Below are 21072 nucleotides of genomic sequence, written 5' to 3' on the forward strand. Positions count from 1 at the left end.
ATAATATTTTTCTGTAAATTATTGTTGGAATGGAAAGATAAGACACAAGACGGATATATAAACACTCAACACACGGTACATAAGTACTGTATTTATTTATTATAACAATAAATCAACAAGATGGCATTAACATTAACATTCTATTAAAGCGATCCATGGCTAGAAAGACTTGTAGTTCTTTAAAGATAAATGTTAGTAAAAGTTATAGAAATTTTATATTAAAACCCCTCTTAATGTTTTCGTTTTAATAAAATTTGCAACATAACATACATTACACTATTATTTGGACATTACACTGTGCTGTCATTTGAATCTGTTTGAGTGGGGCATGTGCGTTAAATGCGTCAAATATTTTCACGTGATTAATTTAAAAAATTAATTACCGCCCGTTAACGCTATAGTTTTGACACCCCTAATTTTTAGTAAACGTTGAGTAAAACGATACGAAATTGGTCTTCGATTTCGTCAACAAAAAAGACAAAGACAAACACATTTTAAGATGACTACAATATGACTATAACTAATAAGTATTATCGTCCTAAGGACTAAGACTAAGAAGTAAAAAGGCTGCCAAAAAAAACCACAGGTCAAAAGTTTTTGTCCCAAAAATAAAATGCCAGCAATTCAACCAACGACACCACCGTTTCTTCAGCTTATTATCTTATTTACTGCCATACACTCCAGTACAAACTGAATTGTTGTTGAGCCATTGAGATTCATTCAAAGGCTAAATAACATTTTCTTAGAGTATTTTTCCTGATGTAACAAAGATGAATGTGTTGCCTTGATGCTGTGTTGTAAATCTCCAGCTGCATTTATTGTCTTTTTCAAGGGAGTCGCTAAATGAAGTAAATTTTACCCGGCTCAGTTTGTGTGTGTGGTTTGTATGAGAGCAGCTGATTAAAGAGGAGGCTCTGGGGCATTTGCTTCATTTACAAAGCAATTGCTTTTATGTGGGAAAAGCCCCGCTCACTGTAGGTATTGTAAAAGGTTCCCGTTTAAAGAGCAGAAGATTAATTCATTGTTTAATGTAAAACAACGTGATTTCATGTTTAATGTCATTGTATCATGCCCAAAGGGTGAAACGTCTCGACACCCGGCTTTGTTATGTTTTAAAAAATGATAGTTTTATTTTTCACTATGACAATCCAGCTTTCTTCTATTCTTTTCATAACGCAGCAAGAATATTCAGTGATTCCAGGCTCTTCAATTATTCAGCAAATCACTATTCCGTTTCTTACGTATTAAAAAATGTACAGTACGTGAAGCTCGGGAATGATAAAACAGCATAATATACTGTTTCAAAATCAAAGCACCTCTTGCATGGGCCTCCTCGGTTTTGTGTTTGTACAATTGGACTACAATGAGGATCCCCACCGTGTGTTAAAGGAAGCGCCAACTGTGTTTCTGATTCTCAAACGTTGACAGCGAGTAACAATCGTATTTATGGTGAAGAAATAAGGATCACTGAGAATGAAATACTTCTGTTTCTCTGTAGGGAAAAGCACCACTTTCATACAAATGCAGTGAACAATTTAGACGAGAGAGCAAGGTCGCACAATCTCCCTCACCGCCTCCTTTGGAAAGAAAGAAAAAAAGCCTTCGACTGAATGTCAAGTGCTAGCAAGAGTCTCTTCTGCTTTGCTTTCTTCTGGATTGATGTCCACAAATGTGTTTTTAAAAAAAATCATGTCTCAGCTTCATATGTGAAGGCAGAAAGTAATTTAGTCAGGCATTACGGTGGGAGGCCTTGATTGTGTTAAACAGAATATGACCCAATTAGCATAATGGGCCCCTCTTACATTCCCTTTGAAGTCCAGAGCACGGAATCACAAATGTATATAAACCAGCGGCCAAACGTCAATACATGGAGATGCCACAAAGCTCTGGGGAAGCCTTGAATGAATTTTTGCACAAGGAGGGGAAAAACATCCGATTTCTTTTTTTTTTTTTTGCCGAACAAGCAGAAAGGAGGCTGCGCTGGGTCTTCTTGCCACCAGGGCCAGTGGGCGCTGTGGGGCTCCTCTACTGCAGGGGAGAAAGAAGGAAAGAGGGAGGAGGTAAATGCACCCATACTCCCTTTCAGCTGCTTTCAAAGCACACCACACTATCCCAATAACTCACTCGCTTGAGTGGACATCAAATCTGTTTAAACTGGACGGGCTGCCGACAAATGAATATTTTCAGTGCAGATGACGCTGATAGACGTCCAATTTATTTGAGCAAATGACAAATGCCAGCTCTCCCAGTTCAACTTAATTGGATTTTTATCCCTGCCAATGGCAACTAATGAGTTGAACTGATAACCAATCTTGATTTCAAAATCATCTTTCCCAATTGCAATGAAATGAACTACCATTATATTTATCTCGCGCTGCAGTAGTTTGGTTTCATTTTCATTTTAAACAGACTAACAATGATATTCATGACATGCATTTATAATTGAAATGGAGACAGTCGTTCATGATTTAAAATGATTTCAATTAATTCTATACTTTAAGACTTATTCGTGTGCATTGAAAATAAATGCAAAAATTGAAATTAAGCTTGGAGTTTTGTTCGTTTTTTTTTAATGGGGCTTACCATGGCGCACGCTTTATAGTTTTACTTTGGACACAAATTGAAAAAAAAAAAAAAAAAGATACAGTTAGTGAAAAACATGACAGGTCTAATTCATGGTACATTTCTGAATATATTTTTGAAATATTGCAAGTGGATATAACGTAATTAATTCTTGAACTTCCAATATTATGTCAAGATGTACTTTACCTATATGCTGCTGTATGTTTCACACACACTAGCACCTCAGTATGCAACAGTTGTGTCCCCTTTCAAACTGCTAGTAAGATACTCACACAAACAGTACTGTTGACTAAAGTTTGTGTTAATGGCTTTAATATTCATCTGTGAATAAATGGCCATTGTGCGACATTCACATTCCCATGCAAAACATGTGAAATGTAACTTTGTCTGAATGTGGGCAGGAAAAAAAAAACAAGCTAATACATAGAGGATACAGCCTCATGTGGTAAAAATCTACAATCATGACAGTTTCACTCGTGTTTTTAACATTATGTACATGGACAGACAACAAAAGTTATTCCATTGCCAAATAAAAAATATTCAAATTCTTTTGTACAGTGTACATACAGCTGAAAGTGCAATATCATATATAGAAAATATATATATTTTTGAGAGAGTTCAGTGCTGCAGCATTCTGTTTGACACAAAAACTCCTTCAGAGGTTGTTGGTGCTGTATTAGAAGATTACCGATAAATATGTTCTCCATTCATCTATTGATGTACATAAATAGAGTTCCAGGATCATTTAAAAGCCTCTTTTGTAGAATCTGGCTATTTGTTGCCATTGTCGCAGAGGTTCTTAATGTCCAGAAATTGCTTGAGCTGCAAAGGACAAGAAAAAGACAAGAACAATATAAGTGAAGAGAACAGGTGGGCATTAACTGTTTACATGCCTTTAACTCTTTCACTAACACTGACGTATCTGCTTATCTTTTCAAGGAGAATCTCCCGCGATCTCTCGCTCTCTCTATTGTATATTGTAGATATACGTATACGTATACATATACGTATACATACTGTACGTATACATAAACGTATACATACACACACATATATATATGTATATATACATACACATAAGTTCCCTCCATAATTATAATAATTATTGGCACCCCCGAAAACTATGTGTTTTTTAGCTTCTAATATATATATATATTTTTTAATTCAAATTATATGGGACCTTAATGGGAAAAAAAGAGAAAAATCCAACCTTCAATACAAGTGCATTCATTCAGTGGGGAAAAAAAATCCCACATAAAGAAAAAATTATTTGACATCAAATAATGTGTGTCACAATTATTAGCACCCCTGTCGTTAATACTTTGTACAACCCACTTTTGCCAACAAAACAAGGTCTGGGGACTGAGCTGGCCATGGGAGGAGCTTGATTTTGTGTCTGGTGAACCATTTCTGTGTAGATTTGGCCATATGTTTAGGGTCATTGTCTTGCTGAAAGACCCAGTGACGACCCATCTTCAGCTTTCGGGCATCTGACCAAAGCACACAGTCCCAGTTGAAGCCTGGGACCGTGTTTATTTTTGTGTGAGACCAAGATTGAGCTTTTTGGCAACAAACACTAAGTGGGTCTGGCGTGCCACGAAAGATGCGCATGCTGAAAAGCACCTCATACCCACTGTGAAGTATGGGGGTGGGTCAGTGATGCTGTGGGGCTGTTTCGCTTCCAAAGGCCCTGGGAACCTTGTTAGGGCGCATGGCATCATGAATGCTTTGAAATACCAGGGCATTTGAAATCAAAATCTGTTGCCGTCTGCCCGAAAGCTGAAGATGGGTCGTCACTGGGTCTTTCAGCAAGACAATGACCCTAAACATATGGCCAAATCTACACAGAAATGGTTCACCAGACACAAAATCAAGCTCCTCCCATGGCCATCTCAGTCCCCAGACCTTGTTTTGTTGGCAAAAGGGGGTTCTACAAAGTATTAACGCCAGGGGTGCTAATAATTGTGACACACATTATTTGATGTCAAATAATTTTTTCTTTATGTGGGATTTTTTTCCCCCACTGAATGAATGCACTTGTATTGAAGGTTGGATTTTTCTCTTTTTTCCATTAAGGTCCCATATTATTTGAATTAAAAAAAAAATATATGTATTAGAAGCTAAAAAACACATCCTTTTCAGGGGTGCAAATAATTATGGAGGACACTGTATGATCGGGACACTAGGGGCACTAACCCCCAAGCTGGGTGCATGGCTCCAACAGATACCAGGAACAACGACTGACATCTCCGTTCAGAAGAGCGCAATCCTAGGGACAGCTAAGATCCTGCGCAGAACCCTCAAGCTCCCAGGCCTCTGGTAGAGGACCCGAGCTTCAGTGGAGAGACCATACTGCCCGGGTGGGCGAGATAACGATTTATTACGTATATTAGGGCTGTCAAATTTAACGTATTTACGGGCGGTAATTAATTTTTTAAATTAATCACGTTAAAATATCTAACGCATTTAACGCATGGGCGGAATGACCCGCTCATGCATTGCCTCAAACAGATTACAATGACGCATTTGAGAGCTAAGAGGCAGAGAAAGGTGTCTTGTTTTGTGCTTTTTCTTAACAAAGGTATGCTATACGCGACGTGCTGGCACTTTGTTTCTTTATTGGCACATTCAGCTTCAACATTAACACAGCTTATGGCTCTCGGCAGGCCGTAACTCTAACTCACTCCTGCATCATGTGAGTAAACAACACTGGCGCCGCGTGCACTTAAAGGTGCCTCGGTTAATTCTATATCAGAATATTACAAAAGGCGAGTCGACACAGGCTTTCATTGGACCGTGCCATTTATTGGCATAAGCTTCGGAAACTCCTTCACAACAAACATAAGTATCATTTAGTGAAAGCACAACAAAAAGAATATCGCTCAAAAAATGTTCACAAAAAGAAAAGCGCTTCAATCTGTATTAATGAGGCCCTATTCTCACACACTTAAACAACAGTGCAAAGAGAACTGGCATTCCCAATCAAAATCGCTATGCAACATACACATAAAAGTTACTGAGACTTTGGTCCAACTCTATTTAAACATTTCGTATAGTTCAACAAATACACTGGATGGAAATATTTATTCACAATATAAAAACTATGAGAGGTCAAGTACGTTGTTAAGCCAGCACTCAAATGAACGTAAGGTACAACGAACCCACAGTAAAACAGGAAACGACGGCGTCAGTCGAGGGACAAAACACACTATTTGGCTTGATTTCTAAGTTAATTTAAAACTCGCCATTGACACCTTGTGGTGTATTTAGTGTACCTAGTTTATTTTTTGATTGAAAATTTTACAAATTTTATTAAAACGAAAACATTGAGTGGTTTTAACATAAAATTAGTATAACTTGTACTAACACTTATCTTTTAAGAATTACAAGTCTTTCTTGTGGATCCCTTTAACAGAAAGAATGTTAATAATGTTAATGCCGTCTTATTGTTATAATAAACCAATACAGTATTTATGTACAGTATGTTGAATGTATATATCCGTCTTATGTCTTATCTTTCCATTCCAACAATAATTTACGGAAAAATATGGCATATTTTAGAGATGGTTATAATTGCGCTTAATTACGATTAATTAATTTTTAAGCTGTGATTAACTCGAATAAAAATTTTAATCGTTTGAGAGCCCTAACACATATATATATATATATACATACATACATACATATATATACATATATATACACATACATATATATGCATACATACATACATAAATACATATATATATATACGTACATATATATACATACATAAATACATACATATATATATACATACATACATACACATACATACATACACATACATACATACATACATACATACATACATACATACATATATATACACATACATATACTGTATATATATATATACATACACACACACACATATATATGTGTATACATACATATATATATATATATATATATATATGTGGGTATGTATGCGCGTGTGTATGTTTATATTTAGTGTGTGAGCTCATCACTCAATAACTAATACATCCAATTAGGTTTCCCAATATATATGAATTGAAATGGCATTGATGCATTACAGCCCTAAAAAAAATTCACTGCCCATGATGAACACAGGCATCAAATATCCATATGTGAAAAATAAGAAAACAATTTTTAAATATAAATATGGATGCATATTAAAATATAAATATATAAACTGGTTTTATGAACATTTAAATGAACACCAGTTTACAAATAATGAACGACGATAAAGCAATAATAGATGACCGTATCTACTGCATGTCAATCATGACAATGCTTGAATTCCATTGTTTTTTTTCCTCTCCGCAGTCCTAGAGCTAATTGAGGTGCAGCTGTTTCAACGAGTGAACAGTAAAAGTGCTAATAAATCGCTCAGCGACTCTTCTGTTAATTTCACACACCTTCTTTTGCCAAACGTTCACAAATGTTTCAGCCAAAGCACAATTTGCACACAATTATCACCGTGGGAAAGCAAATGTAGATTAGACTGGGAGTAGATACACAGGTATAGTAGGTTCATGCCGACCACAATGTGAAGTACACTGCATGCATTTCTGCCTTACTGTTCTTGCTGTATTACACAAAGGTGTAGTGAATCCCGTTGCTTAGAGGAGAGGAAGAGGAGGAGGAAGATACCGCAGATACAGGAGGAAGAGGAGGAGGGGGAGGCGGAAGTGGAGGAGGAGGAGGTGGTGGTACAGGACTGGTAGACTGTAATGGAACTAAAAACGAAAGACAGAGGGAAAAAGAGGATATGATTTGGGCAGCTTTCCAACTGTATCGGAGCATTTATTGGTGAATACAATCTGTCATCAACTTTTCTAAATCATATTCATCTGTACAATACAAATTGAAAATCGTTTTCAGTGAAACTGACTGTGAAAGTATCCTTCTGTTTAAAGCATGTACATTTGTAAATGACATTTTAGAACACAAGTTTTTTTTTATATTTTGTGTGTCCCACAAAAGCAAATCATGCACACTGACTTCATGTTTCTTACACTGAGATAGTGAAAGCATTGAAAGCAGCAGTGAAAGCCAGTCCATTTGGTTTGTGAGGAAGGGTAAATAATCATGTTGTCAGTGCAATGGCAGCCAATGAGTCCAAATAAACTTAACAGCGGAGGTTTTTACTGGCCTTTGATTTCAAAGCCAAGCATCTTTCTATTTGTTCTACTGTATATAGGTAATACAAGGCGATCATACAGTTACATTATATGAGTTCACCGTCATATTGGCTTCATGAGGTAAACCATAACTACAACGTGTCCCGCAACAGAATGAGTTTGGCACCTCTGTAAACACAAAACCTTAAAGTGCCTATGACAAAGCATGTTTATTTCATATTACATGTGGTATTTTATACACCTGAATGAAATGGATCACTTGGATGTGCTTGGAAGCGATAAATATACGTATTTATTAAAATTTTTTAATCCCGCGCTATGAAAATGAGAGACTTCGACCACGGGCTCAGATTGAAGAAGAAGGCGAATGTGACGCCAGCGGACTAATCATCTTCACAATACAGCCATTACTATTGCATGGGGAAGGACAGTGGATTCATCTGATTTTGTGGATTAATTGGTTTATTTTTTGCATCCCGTCAGCCCAACGTGCTGCAGGCTTTTGTTGCTACACCAGGGATAGTGGTGTGAGGCTTTTTGGATTTCAAAAAGATCCTGTTCACCACAAAGAATCGTCAAAACAAGACCGACAATCAAGACACCATTGGATGGAATATGAAGTGGTAGACTACGTGTTTTATGTAATGTCAAATACTTGGATTGTGGCATACATTTTAATAAGGAGGTGGCTTGCATTTTGTAGGTGACAATGCTCCCTGTCCACCGAGAAGGCCACTCGGCCGACGAACAGCAGCTTGTCACACACCATGGTCGCCGCCCGAAAAAGGCGTGCCCGCCTATAGAGCCGCTCAGTTCGGGTTAGCATGTCGCTCTCACGCCTCCTGTTTTGCTTACGCTCTTTCTCCCATGTCTGAATCCGTGGCAGGGAAATGACAAAAGCCCGACTAACTCCAGTTGCATAAAATACCGTTCAGGAGGTTTAAGAAGTTGGCAGTTTTGACCAATATGCAGTAATTTAGCCCTGTCGTAATGAATAAATCCATTTTTAATATTTCATATTCGATTTAGCGCAAGACTGTTATTTGTAATGACCGTACAATTCATTTAGCAATTGGGGAAAAATACTTACTACACAAAAAGAATATCCTGTAAAAATCTTGGAGAATAGAGATAAAAACAATAATGACATTTTGCTGCTCTGTCGCATTTTCCTCGTTCTGAATCTTCCTCCTCCATTGGGCTGAATTCTAAATCAGCTGAAATCGTTACTATGCTGATGTCGTCACCCAAATGGTGGCGCCAGAGCGCGATAATGACAAGGATGATAATGTCAGAATGATAAGGAGTAGCTAAACGGCAGATTGAAAGACTCAATTCTCGTCATCTGCGCTTTGCCAAATTGATGTATATAGTCGAATCGTCTCAAAATATGATTTTAATTCACATAATAATGCTATTTTTTATGGTGTCTTCCAAGGATGTAGGTTTGGTCTCAACATTGGTAGGGACGATATAACAGCATAAACTGCATGTACACTTTTTGCTGGGGAAGGGACATTAATAAGTCCAAACAGATTTGGTGAATGCGGGTCAGGGCTACATTTCTCACGAATATGAACCTAATTCATTGATAGGCTAAATGATCGATGCAAAATACAACATCTGTATTGACTTATACTAACTTTCATATGTATTGGTTCAGGTGATACACCGTTCCATTCAAACCTTTGTTTTAAAAAACTACTGAAGAAACGGTTTGAAAACTTCCAGAATAAATGTCAGGATTTAATTAGCAAATTTATATTTCACTATTTGAACATAACTAAAATTATATTAAAACACACAATAAATACAAACTTTTTATTAATCTTTTCACTAACCAGGAATTTAAAAAAAATAAACATTTCTCTTAAGACCACTCAACATTGTTGAGAAATCTATATACTGTATGTATATATATATATATATATATATATATACACATGCATATATATATATATACTGGACTGTCTCAGGAAATTAGAATACACAATATTCTAATTTTTTGAGACAGTCCTGTATGTATGTATATATACAAAACAAAAATTTTGAACACGAGGGTATTTTAATTTTTAATTTTTTTTTTAAAACTACAAAACCCTAATTGGAGGCGAGAGCATGCGCGAGCAGAATTAAAGATGCCACGATTTTAACGAGATATTAAAAACTCCATGTAGCATGTAACACCGAGTGTCAAAACACAGCTGTGAATGGCCACAGTCGGATTTTTTTTTAATTTTATGGGTGAAACATGGTGATATAACAAGGGTCGCGATGCAGAAATCGCAGACAACAAGGAGCGGTTGAGATTTTCTTTTTCATATAGTTACCCTTTTAAACGTTATTTTTCAATGTTTTTTGTTTGGATCGATTATTTATCATCTAACATATCGGGGAAAATATGACAGTAACAAAAAAAAATACAATTAAGCAATAGTTATGAGGTAGATATCCGTGACTTTTTTACAGTTGCCAAATTTTTCATTGTGACGTAATTCGTTTAAAAGTTTAAAATATGCGAGTAAATAATTTTTTTTAGTCGTTTTTTTTTTTTTTTAAACTAAATATTAGACATCAATTAATGATTCTAAGCTAAAAATGACAGACATTTCGAATAATATATATAATTACTTACCTTCTTTTAATGGCTAGGTTGAAATAAAAGCGGTTGTGCGACGTCTGTAAACGGGGGTTTTCAGGAAAAAAACGGACAAATTCAAAATAGTCCGGAGGCTTAGTGCGTCATAAATCTGCTATGGCAGCATATAGACATATTGTTCTATCAAACACAACAGTTGCTTTGGCTTAAAACACTGCAGTTTCTTTTAAAGAGGGGTGCAAGAGCAGAAACTGCTTTTTCAGTCTTGTCTGTGTTTTCCGCCATATATATGTATGTATATATGTGTATATATATACTGGACTGTCTCAGGAAATTAGAATACACAATATTCTAATTTTTTGAGACAGTCCTGTATACAGTGGGGAGAACAAGTATTTGATACACTGTCAATGGAAAAACCCAATGGGAAAACCCATTGGCAGTGTATCAAATACTTGTTCTCCCCACTGTACATACATACATACACATATTATATATATATATATATATATATATATATATATATATATATATATATATATATATATATATATATACATACATATATACATACGTATATATATATTAGGGCTGTCAAAATTATCGCGTTAACGCGCGGTAATTAATTTTTTAAATTAATCACGTTAAAATATTTGACGCAATTAACACACATGTCCCGCTCAGACAGTATTCTGCCTTTTGGTTTTACAGCAAGGCTTTTTGTGCTGTCTAACAGCGAACTCTTGTGGTCGCTTTGCGACATGGTTTATTGTTTTCCTGCCACTTCAATATGGCTGCACGACGTCTCGGGCTGACGCCTACGTTGTAATGTTGTGCTTATATGATCCTTGGACAAGATTTGTCCGTAAGTATGGTTGTTGTAAAGAATGTACATATTATGTTAGTAAGTGAAATGTTATATTTTTTGTATGAGACGCTTTTTGTTTATGTTTAGTGAACCTGTATAGCGTGCTAAGCTAACGTTGTTGCTAATGTAATGCTTGTGTACTTTTTTTTGTAGTTTTACGATGGTCTAAGAGGACAATGGTTTGAGGCCATTTTATTAATAAATCAGATGAAAAAGGAAGAAGTCTGATTATTAAGGCATCGTTCACTAGCTGTCTAGCTTTGGAAAAAGTAGACGCTTCGGAGTGAGGACAGCATAGACAGATTTAAATGACAGTAGAGTGAAATGCCCACTACAGTCCTTATGTACCGTATGTTGAATGTATATATCCATCCTGTGTCTTATCTTTCCATTCCAACAATTTATTTTACATAATATATATATAATTTACAGAAAAATATGGTATATTTTATAGATGGTTTGAATTGCGATTAATTGTGATTAATTACGATTAATTAATTTTTAAGCTGTAATTAACTCGATTAAAAAATGTAATCGTTTGACAGCCCTAGTATAAATATATATAAATATAAATGGAAAAAAAAAACACTTAGGGAATAACAAAAATAAATAAAAATTCAGCCATCCTTCAGGTAAGACACTACTGCTTTTGTCCGCAAGCACGGCAAAACTGAAAAAAGCCCCTTTGGGCTGCATTAAAACTACATAAATTAGATAAAAATGAGTATTGGGAAGAAAGGGATGAACCTCGGTTTACGAAATTTCTCACAATTTAATTAACGTTAACATTAGAAAATACATACAGGAGGACACTTCTCTCTAAGCAGCTTCCTACTCAAGTCTTGCAGGTTAGCAAACTCACACAGTTTAATGTTATGCTAACACTGATACAGGTTGGACTTTCAAATGCAAAATTAGTGGTCTGTTCCCCACCTTCACAACATTGACGTCTTTTTACTTTACTTACAGTGACTGCAGCTGCTGCTGGCTGAAAAAAAAAAAACCTTGTAATATCCCTCCTCTTTCAAGGGGGCGGAGGAGGCAGCATGGTGCTGGGGCTGTGAGTGTGTGTGTGTGTGTGTGTGTATGTTGTCAAATCATCAGCCAATCGAACGTGCAGTGGAGGGGAAAAATACGGACTGGCACACTCAGCAGTGAAAAGGGGTAAATGTAACTCTGAATATAATGAAAATAATTCACTTAATAATCTATCCTTACAACATGTGGGGAGACAATCCAAATTACCAATATGACTGAAGTCATTACATAATGCAAATAAGGTTGCTTAAAAGTTGGTGGGGACAATTTGACCATCCTGAAAAGTTGATAGTGGTATGTCCCAACCGTCCCTATGCAAACCTACGCCTTTGGTGTCTTCTATCACGGAAAACTTGCATTCCAAAATAGGTGCCTGGACTTTGTTTTTTTTTTTTTTTCCAACCGTTTCATGGACAGTGGGCTGCTATTTAAAAGTAACCCTTTATAGAACAAGGTACTATTTTTAGTAATTGAAGCCAATCAATTGCCATCAATTGAAACCAATGAGTTAAATGTTAAAAAATATATATAATAATTTGTGCATGAAAGAGTTAAATGAACTGTCCAATTTAATTTGCTGATTTAGCAGAAAGCAAAACCTTAAATCAATTTTTTTCTAATTAGCTGAAAGGAATGAAATGGTTTAACTGCTTTACAGTCAGGATAAGGATATAGCCACATTTTGACCCCACTAAATATGTGCTTTTTTTGCCATACAAAATGTTGCTATATTTATATGTAATTACACTGTTACTATATCGTCCAGCTGGAGGAAGGCTTTCATGTGCATTAGTATGGAAAAAGAAAGATTTAAATGAAGGGTGTAAACGAGCATTAGTAGTTTCTTTCCCCCTCTTCTGACAACATGCCACCAGTTCTATTCTCTGACATTCCTCCACACTGGAAATAATGTTATAATTGTTGATTTTTCCTCGGCACAGCTCGACAGTTCGCATGTGACAGGTGTGCGCACGAGCGCGGCCGTGAGTGTGAGAGCCGGCTGGCTGCTATAGAGCAAGAGGAAGATGAAATGAGAGTACGGCGTCTTTCATGCGGCTTCAGAGAGGTGCCGTGCGTTCAAAGAAGTGTTAATGCGATGCAGCGTTTGACTGGGTCATTGATCAGCACACAAAATGGCCTCATCCAACGATTCCTCCCCCGTTTCAAACATTCCACACGGACTGCAATTAGACACCATGTGAGCTCCTGACACGGAATAATGTGAAGTTATTAAGGAATGAAGAGCCCTGCTTGACTCGACACCTCCTCCTCTCCGCCTTCATCTTTTTCAAGCATCAGTCCAATTTTCTTAAAAAAAAAATAAAAAAAAAAAAAACTCAAATGTAGCCCTTTTTCTCTTAATACAGAACTGTTTACAAACGTCTCTCATTCGTAATTAGAGAGATCTAGAATTAGTTACTGTCCTTTGGTAGAAAATTATTATCTGTACATCACCTGATTATTTTATTCCAGACGTTTTTCTACCATTTTTACTACAATATAATATAAAATGTAAACCTTTACTGCTATACATTTCCTCAATAAAACGAGAGCTCTACTCTAACTTTTTAGGTAACACTACAAAATACAAATATGTCATATTTAAGTAGAATTTCCACAATTCAGTACAGTTTATTTACTATATACTGCATGTATAATTTTAATTAATTTAAATAAATAATTTAAATCATGGGGGAACCCAAAGAAAGTGCTTTTGTTGAAACTTTCACCTTTACTCAAGCACATTTCCTAAATAAAATGTTTACTTTGGACACCTGGCTTTTTACAGAGTTCTTCCCCTCTTAGTTAAGAATTTTTTAGGGTTTTGGGTTGTTGCTGTTGTTTTTTTTTTCAGTACACCTAGTGTATAATATGTGTCATTTGGACCTACCTGTGACCCGTTTGCTCTTGAGGGAGGCTTCAGAGGCCAGCATATAGGACATGGTGATGATCCTCTCCTGCTCCTGTAGAACCGAGTCAAGCCCCAGCAGGCTCACTTCAGACTTGTCAGCACATAATGCCGGTGCCAGGTTCTGAACGCTGTTATGTAAATACACAGTGGATATTTTATAGGGTGACGTGCAAAGATTAAAGTATACAGTCACAGACAAAACACATATGCAATTGCTGTGTAAAAGTTTTGCATTTTATTTACTGTAGCAATTATATAGCAGGTATAAAAAATTTTTTGTATTGTCAATAAAATACAACAACTAAATAACATGGAAATTGTAACTCACACTTAGGAAATAGCACGAACACTTCTGTCATTTCCAAGACACAGTATGTGCACTATGTCCTTCATATTGGTTTGCTATGTCAAAATGACTGACGTGATAATAGTTGTTAATATAGCAACGCTTAAAACACTTGGCTCTTCAAGTACTACCAACATCGCTAATATTAAACTAAAGTATAACTACAAAAGACTGTACCATTACGAACAGTTTGAACATCTACAGTGTTCCTAAAAATGTGAGCCATTACACCTAAACCAGATTCTACTCAGGCTGTCGAAATGATGCACAAGGCCCTCTGGAGGGGACATGTGTACCTTTTTATTTATTATTCTTCCTAAGCTAAAATATTTACAAATAAACACTAACCTTAAAAACTTTAACATACAATTTTGTATTCTAATGCCTCCCCGCACCACTTTAAGGGAAACATGGATAGAAAGACTTCTAGGTCTTAAAAGATAAACGTTGGTATGAATTAAAATAATCTGATATTAAAACCTCTCTTGATGTTTTCGTTTTTATACAATATGTAAAATTTGTTTAACTAGTAGCTCGCTATTGTTGTTGACGTCGCAGGGCGGTGACATCACTGGGTTATGCTGCCGGGCTTCCAGAGTATGATTCTAGCAACATAAATGTCATCTGTTCGACCCTTTCAATTTGAACCCGCGAACAACATTAATGAGCATGACAGCACTGTCGATATTTTACAAAATGAGCAGCAAAAGCAAAATGAACACGAAAGACAGGATGAGACGAGACGAGAGTAGGACAAAACCGGTGTTCTGCCAAACTGTGCTACACCGGCGAAACGTTCTACAAGAGACGAATTTGACACTTAAAGTACTACCTTGCGTTTTCAGCTGGTTTTGTTTAGATGCATACAGGCAGACCATACTTAAGATGCGATAAGAAAATACTTAAACGTAATAATATCAAATAAGGGTGGTTTAAATACGCTACGTGACTAATGTGGTCAACGGATCAACAATTTGCTTTAAAGCTGCCACATGAAAACACAATGCTTAAAAGTATGAGATGGAAACAAATGCAAAAAGTATTTTAGGCAATGAAAAAGTAATAAAAGACTAAATAAAAACACAGTAAGATCTTGCCGCTTTTAATTGATGTGCGCGTGTGTTGTCTCGCCGCGATTTAAGGAATTACAGAATAACAGTCCGCGAATACGGAAGCAAAGTAAAACCCCAAATAGCAGACAATAACAGAGGGATTACAGACAAAGGTTTATTGAACACACACAAAACACGCAATCACGAAAAGGGAAACAAAAAAAAAACAACAAAAAAGGGGAAAACCGCAGTGAGAGACAAAAAAAACAAGGCATTGATGCAACAGTAACAAAGGGATATACAAACTGTCAAATGGGAGCAAGTCAATATCTCGACATCCTGCCTAAGATCGGTTTAAAGTCACTACTGATGAACTGGAATTTGATGCAGGTACGACCTCCAGCCATGCCTTACTAGCTTGGCTTGCTAGCTAGCAGAATGTGAGAAAATCATGCCAGTCAGGCCATGCCATACTAGCTTGGCTTGCTAGCTAGCACAGCTAGTCTCCCAGTCCAGTCCAATTACGTCATCATCCCAAGCGTCCATTGTGCGCATAAAACATGGCGCTCTCCGTAGGTCAAAACATGTACTGAATATTATAGATTTTTAATGGTAATATTTATGTATTTGTAATTAATGATTTTAGTAAAAGACAACAATTGTGTCTTATTAGAGCCTACAAGCATTTAAGTCCGGGGTTCCCTTTTACAGATATCACATATTGCTAAATGCAATACTTCAGGCAGTACAGTGGTGGCACCAATTTTCAACAAATGATTAAAATGAAGGTCAGATACCTTCTTTGAATGAATTATGGTTGCTAAATACTTTTGAAATTTAAACCTGCCACGTGGCGTCTTTGGCCATTTTATCAAATTTAGGATCTTAAATTTCCACAAATTTGTTGGATAAAATTAATTTGTAACCAAATCTCAAATTGCAATTTTGGAAAGCTTGTCAAAAGCACAATAAGGACAGCTAAATATCTATTTTTTTCCCCCAACTGTCTGAACTCAGTAGTGTATAGGAAAGAAAAAACTGCACATGAACGATATTTTATTTTAAATATATTTCACATTTAAGTTAATGGTACATATATAATGTGATCCAGCATTAAAAAGTAGGTTAATTCACAGATTCAGTAATTTCACTGCACCAGCAGATCGCCCATAGAAAAACACAGTTTTCAGACTTTTGCAATGTTATTAGAACTTTTGAAGAATTTTCAATAACTAACCTGGACTTTGCTAAAATGCTCTTGATCCGCTCCACCTTCCGATGACGATCCTCCATTTCCTCAGGACTCAGAGGCTCCTCTGGCTCCAAATCTACATATCGCTCTGGAATCAAGACCTTCTCAGGCTTTGACAGCTGTGGAAAAAATTTGAGTCATTCTCGGGCATGAGAAGGCAGAAAAGCACTACTTTTAAAATAGACAGTGCTTTGTAATCACTGATAAAAAGAAGAAATGGTGACTTCCTCTACCTCTTTGATTAAGTCCGCATCGTAGTCTGATGTTTCCACGCCATCTTGGACGGCGGGGGTCCCCGTCGCTGAGCTGAAGGTCAACCAGTCATCCGAGTGCGAACGGGGTCTCTCTTTGTGCTCGGGGGGCCTCTCCTCCCCCTGGACGCTCCTCACACTTTGAGCCTCCTCACCTTGAACTGCCCTTTCCAAAAGTTGCAGGTCAAATTCTTGCTCTCTCCGCCACTGTGCAAAAACACACACGCACACAGCAAGGACACACCGGGACAATTTGCGGGATCAGTGATGAACTACTAATCCAGACTTGCCTCACTAATGAATGGAAATGGGTTTCTTAACTCATTGGCTGCCATAGCCGGCGATAGATGCCCAATCCAATGAATTAAGAACATGGATAAGTACTAATACATTAAGCTTAAAATGGATATCCACAATATGGAATAAAATATATTAGGGGGCAATATTATGATTTCTTTGTCAAACCTTAAGTTGTTGTGTATGTGTGTGTCTGTGTTTGTGTGGTTAAGAGTGAAACAAGGAAGGAAATACACCGTAGCATGCATGCAAACACAAGTACACAAGCATGCTACTAACAAGCTACTCACAATGACAAGGCCAGTACAATGCCGTAAAATGCAACACACATAGATGACACATTCATCAAATTTCAGAAAAAAAGAGAATGACAGTAGGAGTTCATACATGTTTATTCATTGGAGCGGGTGGACAATATGAAAGAAATCACTGTGGTAATACTACCAATGTTTTATTTCGATATTCTGTATACAAATTAACTCATCAGTCAATTCATTAAGTACACCTTTACAAGCTGGTAAGAGCCAACACAAAGCTTTGTTGAATTTACAAAAACAGAGCTCTTGCATAGGGACTCATGATGTTGTAGGCATATTGTGTGACTGTTATAATACTGTCAAACACCAATTACTCATCTTTCAAAGATGAGTATAACAATAAAGAGATTTATTGGAGGCAAGTCAAATTATGATGTTACATGAAAAGCCAATGGAAATTTGCGTATTTAGACCTTATTTTACTCTATCACACACAAACACAGATTCCAAAACTCTAGATTATAAACAATGAAAGCATACATTTTACGTTAGCTTAGTATTTTCTATAAGCAGTGATGGTTTGTGGCTGGTTGTTGATGAAAAGAGGTGGTTGTCAAATTGAAATATAAAGTTTAACGCAGCGCAAGAGAAGTTCTTGATCAAGTGCATCACAGCGGAAAGAATCTTGTTTGATGATTTATAAACATATATATTCGAATTTCCATTTTTCTGCTGTGTATCAGTGTAGAAAAACTTGAACGACAGCCAATATTTCCGGGAAGTAAACAAAATTGTCGTTAGCAGACATTTTTAAATGCCAGAACTCTTTTGGCTAATCACATGCGAGTATTTCAGATAGTCTACAATGACTCGTGACGTCAGTTATACCCACAATTTCCTAGACTATTGCGATGCCGATGTTGTTTACAAGCGAGCCGTCTCTTAAATAGTCAAATATACAAGGATTTTCCTTGAAAAAAAAAAAATAAAGGAGAATGTTGTGTATTTTGTCCTAGTCATGTTTCTATAAATTGATCGATGTTGCCGTAGTTTTATTTCAATGTGGCATATCCACTGCTACCAGTCCGATACAACATAGGAATTATTTTGTGGAACCACCGGTATGAGCACCAAACGGAAGAAGCGACTTGTAAATCAATCATAGTTGAATTGAGTCCATGAGATATACATAGGTTCATTAGCTGGAGCCCTTATCCTCCCCTGGGGCACTGCGGTCTATCCCAGTTGGCAATGTGGCAGAAAAGGGGTTGACCCTACATTGGTTTTCAGCCAATCAAAAGGAACAAAGAGAACCAACCATTCCCACCTATGGACAACCTGGCATGTTCAATCAAACTTTGTGGAGTGGGAGATAACTAGGAGAAAACCCACACAGGCACAAGGAGAGCACGCAAAGTTCCTACAACAATGCTTCAACCTGGGCCTGAACCCTCAATCTCAGAACTGTGAGGCATTGTGCATGTTTTAGTTGTAAATGCTTACTACAGCATATTATTTACAAATTTTACTATGGTTGTACAAATTCAGGGAGGAGCTAATATCAGAGAACATTAAAAGATGGAACTCTTTGGCTTTTTGTAGAACGACTAAACAAACAACTTGACACTAATTGGCAAAGAGAGGCTATGATGCCCATTTCTTTTTTTGTTTTCCTATTAATAGTCACAAACATTTTTACACTTGTATGACAAGTACAGCGTAACCAAATTTGTACTTAACCCATTGTATCCTCAAGTTTTCCCAGACATTTTAACATCCAAACCAAGTGTCATTGGTAGCCTTTCAAAGTACCATATAATAAATATAATCAAAAATTGTTTTTGGTCACTATTGTGACCAGAGGGTTGAAATGGGTTGAGTTAAAACACCGCATAGCCTACCAGTTACCTAATATACAAGTAAAGTCTGAATTGCAGTACAAATATTTGTATCAAAATGCTTTTCTTAGCCATATATACAAAACAATCAAATTAAAAACAGTCCGGCCATATTCTTACACCGCTGCATAAACTACATCGCCATGAGTGGAAAAAAACGAGGCTGCTTTCTGTTCAAGTCAGGGCGAACTCAACGGAAAACACGCTATTTGACTGTAATAAAAGGGGTAATCGATTTTAGAATGCAACATTGGTAAATATTGGTGTATTTTCACACAATACTGTAGCTTTCTATGGTAGTTTACTACGTGCAAATGTGCATATTTGTTAGATGAAGGCATGCCAGACAAGGACAAGAGGAAAGATAGCTTGTGTATTATAAGGGATGTGTTAATGTCAGGAAATGATGATTGCACTGATTGCAACAACACAATGTAAAAAAATCTCCAGAAATCTAACATGATTTGCCTTAATTATGAATGCTCCTGTACATTTCAAGCTCAAAGAAGCAGCAATACCTATATGTATGTGTTTGTAATTTTGCAAACAACATGCGTCAAAAAATAAAGTCTAACATGCAGTGGTAGTGTGGAATGTTGGGACGGTCACTCTCTGTTTGCCTGGCGCCATGCGTGAGAGTGTGGCATGTGACGACGTTGAAGATTAGAAACATACAGATCCAAAGTCGTCCGAGAGTGGGCGGGAGGACACGGAGGCGGAAGAACGCTGCGACGCAGAGGCATGGCGGTCCCCGTGGCTTAAGGTGCGCTTGCGCTGCCGCACCAGAGCCTTTTGGTGCCTTTTCATCCTCTCCAGCTGCTCATCGGCACTCATCCGCCCGCGCTGAGGCACGGAATCCGCAGAGTAGAGACGTTCTAAGGCACTTTTGGATCGCTCCTAGAAAACCAAAGGAGGACAGACAAAAAAAGAACGCGTAAAACATTGGACAGGGAACAGAAAGGAAGTAACAAATTTGGTTTTGGGGGACTGAGGGAAATTGAGCATATCTGTTTATTTCGTCATATTAAAAAAAAATTTGGAAAGCAAAATAGTGTCAATACATTGTCATATAAAATTTCTATGAGTTGTTTCAACATGGCTGCATGTTTGTGGCAGCGGTGAACATTGCTCCAACAGTTCTAGAATCTCAAACTTTTTCATCAAAATAAATCTATCAGTGTGTGTTAACTAATTTACTGCCATAGGCAAGGATATACTGTATGTCCAATCCATTTGATTTACAATATTATTTAAGCATTTAACAGAATAAGTTCCATTTCAGCTAAATAAACAAAAAGTACCAAGTAATTTTGATGTTTATGTCAAAGTTGTTGTGGAAAGATTTAAGACTTTTGATGCCAAGGCATTCTTCTTAGCAAAACGACATATCTTAAGGATGACGATGTTTATCGATGTTTTGCGTTTCAATGATTTGATTGGATTGTTGCTTAACTGATCCATGGATCCAGAACGATGTATCGTTACACACTTAGCCATTACTTAGGATGGAAATCATGTTTTATCAGGATGCTATACGCTACGATATTAGTTGGACAATGATATAAAGTCTAC

At 36.8% G+C, this 21072-nt stretch overlaps 1 protein-coding gene across 6 annotated transcripts in view; it reads right to left on the minus strand.

The window, feature by feature from the left end:
- Positions 1–2695: 2695 nt before the first annotated feature.
- plekha7b (pleckstrin homology domain containing, family A member 7b) overlaps positions 2696–21072 on the minus strand; it is a 110452-nt gene continuing 92075 nt past the window's right edge. For 4 of the 6 annotated variants that reach the window (XM_057831144.1, XM_057831120.1, XM_057831136.1 and 1 more), the window contains 6 exons: positions 20176–20397; positions 17031–17255; positions 16783–16916; positions 14127–14275; positions 7167–7325; positions 2698–3405 (listed from right to left, as the gene is read on the minus strand). In XM_057831144.1, coding sequence (XP_057687127.1) covers positions 7180–7325; positions 14127–14275; positions 16783–16916; positions 17031–17255; positions 20176–20397 — 876 coding nt within the window. In that variant the 3' untranslated portion in view covers positions 2698–3405; positions 7167–7179. Of the gene's footprint in view, positions 3406–7166; positions 7326–14126; positions 14276–16782; positions 16917–17030; positions 17256–20175; positions 20398–21072 lie in introns of all 6 variants that reach the window. The other 2 variants (XM_057831102.1, XM_057831111.1) reach the window with 2 other exon arrangements.

This window comes from Corythoichthys intestinalis, chromosome 1 (assembly GCF_030265065.1).
Source record: "Corythoichthys intestinalis isolate RoL2023-P3 chromosome 1, ASM3026506v1, whole genome shotgun sequence".
NCBI classification, from domain to species: Eukaryota; Metazoa; Chordata; class Actinopteri; order Syngnathiformes; family Syngnathidae; genus Corythoichthys; species Corythoichthys intestinalis.